Source organism: Entamoeba invadens, assembly GCF_000330505.1.
Source record: "Entamoeba invadens IP1 unplaced genomic scaffold scaff_1105074726515, whole genome shotgun sequence".
In the NCBI taxonomy this organism is placed as follows: Eukaryota; Evosea; order Mastigamoebida; family Endamoebidae; genus Entamoeba; species Entamoeba invadens.
Genome location: NW_004443543.1, coordinates 51,039 through 54,846, shown reverse-complemented (window position 1 = coordinate 54,846; position 3,808 = coordinate 51,039). Strand labels below are relative to the sequence as shown.

The window sequence follows — 3,808 nt, the reverse complement described above, 5'->3', positions numbered from 1 at the left end:
TTGATATTATTGTTAGATTAACATTTCGACTTATTTTTTTTCAAAATTCAATTTAATTTAATTTTTTTTTATTTTTATTAAAAAATAAATTTTTATCTTATATATTACATTAAAATATTTAGTTTTTTATGTTTAAAACGGAAACTTTTATTATTAAAGTTTCCGTTTTAAACAGAAAAAACTATTTTTTAAACCAATAAAAACAATTTTCTGTTTTTATAATTATAATACTATTTATATTTAAAAGGTATTATAAATTCTAAAACATTGGAGTTTAAAAAGTTAAGCGATAAATATTTAAAAAATTGATAAATTTCAAATAATCATCAAATTGATGTGAATTTGTCTATTAAATAAAAAAAATAAAATATTTTAAATATATATACATGTATTTTTAACAATATATATATATATAAATGTATATGTATATTAAAATAAATTTGTTGTCATTTTTATAATACATTAAAAATATTTTTGGTATATAATATAATAATAGGTATAATAAAACATATAATTAGTGGTTCTATCATTAAAATATATACATAAGAAATGTTATAACCAATCAAAATATAAAACAAGTTTAATAAAGAAAAAAGAAATATTTATTTTTAATCACCGACTATTGAAGAATTTATGTATTCCGTTATATATACCAATGAAAGGTTTTACTCTATATAATTTATTAAAACAAAATTATATATAAATAAACAAATATATTTATTTTTTGTTTTAGAGATAGTGGTTATTAGTAAAAAATACTTTTATCATCATAAATATTTAAGTACATTAAAAACACAATAAAACAACATATTTCTTTTTAAAATAAACTTTGAACAAAAAAAGAAAATAATAAAAATGAGTAGATTTGTAATAAACATTTAAGTTGTTTTCATACTAAAGTATCTATAATAACTGTATACCAAATTAATAATATGATGTTAAAATAATAAAGGTTTAAGATCAATGATTACCAACACTTGATTATTTTCTTACAACATTATTAAAATAATAGCTAATAATTTGTTTTTAATTGTTTTTTTTAACGCTTCGACTTTCTTATTCAAAAAATACACTTCTTAACATCATTCCATTTTTGACAATGACAAACGAATAAATCATATTTTGATATTGTTATTAAACTAAAACAATTAATGTTTTTAATCATTTTTCATTTCAAACATAAATTAAAATATATTTATTTATTTCATTTTAGTCCAAAAATGATAATTCATTTAATAAAAACAATTTTGCTTTTAACAACCATATTTGCCTATTTGCACTTGATATGTGATACAATATCAATTTATTAATCAATTTGTCCTTATATTTAAATTTTGGGATAATATTTTCTTTTGTAATTTAAATTTGAAAATCAACATTAAAGTTTTTGAAAGAAAAATATTAAGCTGTATAAAGATAAAATTTTTAATAATATATTTTATTGATTATTAAAATTATATCATTTATTTAATTAAAATAGTTTAAATTATTAATACATAATGATAATATTATCTTTATTTGTCAATAACAAAAAAATGTAATGTGATCTCCAAATAACACAAAAGTTTAAACTATATAAAATAGTTTAATTAAGTCAAAAGTAATTCAAAAACCTACTTATCATTTACTAATAAATTATAATTTTATTATAATTAAATACAGTTTAATGATAAAAAACGGGGTTTCTAAAGAAACAATAATTCATCTAATTACTAGAATAAAATTGAAGCTTAATTTAAGGTAAACAATTCATATTATAAGGTTAAGCGACTTTCCCAAAGGTTCTCCCAAAGGTTCTCTCAAATATTGTTAATAAAACGGGGAAACTGTTTTAATTTTATTGTATTTTGTCTTATTTATTTATTGGTTTATTTTTTCAATATTTTTATTGTTTCTGTAAAACAGAGTTTCAATGTTTTTTATGGATTTAAAAAAAGAATCTTCTACAACGAACAATGATGTTTTATTTCTTTAAAAAATCGCCCGATTTTGTAGTTTTTTTTAACACAAGATTATCCTAATAATTATTCAAATTATCCTGTTTATGCAGAGAAAAATGATATATTATAATTCAAAAATAATCCCGATTTTCAAAGAAAAAAAGGTTTGATATTGGTTATAATGTTTTGCGATTAGGGAAATTATTACTATCAATTCCTATTAATTTAGATTGAAAGAAGCTGTTTTTTACTGAATAATTTAACCCTTTCGGCAATAAAAAAGTATTTCGACGTGTAAACAAAAATTTTTTGGTCATGTTTTTAAAATTTTCGAACCATGGGTATACTCACAACCAAGTGAAACTCAATTTTTCAACAATAACAAAAACAATAACAAAAAGTAGAATTAGGTTATAAATCAACATAAAATATAACTCGATATTTAAATGATAAGTTCAACTGCTCGTTCTAATGAAAAACATTAAAAATCCAGAATTCCAATTGTCATACAGAACGAATAAAACATTGTTGTATATCGATTGTGGATGGAGCAAATGATAAACATCTCGTTTATAAAACAAAAATAATGAGACAAGCCAATTCGTGTGATTCAAAGACTTTTTCGTTGCAAAATTACAATAAACACGAGACTGTTGAATGGTGCAACCCAAAAAACTAATTGAGAAAAATAGTGCAACTTTAGTTATAGTTTAGTTATAGTATTTTAATTAGAGTAATAGTTTTAAAGAAATTTGTTTGTGTTTTCTTGTTTTGTTTCTAAAAAACATATAATTTTTTTCTATAATTATACTATAAACCAAGTTGCACGGTTTTAAGAATGACTTTATTCAAAAAACACAAATCAAAAAAAGAAAAATATTAAAAATTGAATTAAAATCCCAATTAAAACAGGAATTTTGAAAAAAAAATCATAATTTTAGGAATTAATCAGTCTGTTCAATTTTCTGTTCGTTTTTTTCTTCGACAGTTTCAGCTTTTACTTCGGTGGCAACGCTTTGGGCCTCTTTTTCTTGTCTTTTAAATTCTTCCACAGCGGCCTTTTTTATTTTGAGAATAGCTTTTCTTTCTAATTTATAGTTCCTTCTTCTTTCGTTCGCTGTCATGTCCGACAACCGAGCTGTTCTCTTTTTTAACTTTTCGAGTTGTGCATTCAAATTGTCTAATTCTTCTGAAGGTTTCAAAAAAGTTAAGCTTTTAGTGAGTCCCAATTTATTTGATAAATCTGAAACATTCATTACATCGATCATTTTCTTCTCGACAGTGATTTTTTGATCATTCAACTTTGTCTTGTTCAGACTATTCACAGCTCTATCTACCGCCTCATCTGAATCCAACTTTATTAACGCGCAACTCTTAGGTTTACCTTTCTTGTTAGTTGGTATCGAAATTTTTAGAACTTTTCCAACAGTCATAAAAAGTTGTTTTAACTGTTCTTTTGTGACATTTTGATCCAAGTTGCTCACACAGACTAAAATGGTCTTTTTTTGATTCTGAGATGGTATAAATATTCCTTTTTTAGTGATCGAATTTTTCGGCATGACTGAAGGAGGCACTTTCGAACCAACTGTGTCCTCTTCATTGTGTGTTTGTTTTGGCACAACCTTTTGACTTATTTTTTCATTGTTTCCTTTTGTACGTCTGTCCATTTTAATTTGATATTTTTGAGTTGACCTTATTGAAATCGACGATGATTATTAGTTATATAGTATTATATATTTACTATACTTTTACTAAAAATATTATAAATAAAATCAGGGTGATATTTTTTTACTTTAATAAATTTAACTAATTAAATTTTTTATTATTAGCGTTTTGCCAAATATTTGAGGAATTGCAAAGTTGGGCAA

General features: G+C 22.3%; 1 protein-coding gene across 1 annotated transcript; it reads right to left on the bottom strand.

The window, feature by feature from the left end:
• Nucleotides 1-2,884: 2,884 nt before the first annotated feature.
• EIN_365100 (hypothetical protein) lies at nucleotides 2,885-3,607 on the bottom strand (the record flags this gene model as incomplete). Its single annotated transcript, XM_004258694.1, has 1 exon — nucleotides 2,885-3,607. The coding sequence occupies one exon, from the start codon at nucleotides 3,605-3,607 to the stop codon at nucleotides 2,885-2,887; it is 723 nt and encodes a 240-aa protein (XP_004258742.1).
• Between the last annotated feature and the right edge of the window lie 201 nt (nucleotides 3,608-3,808).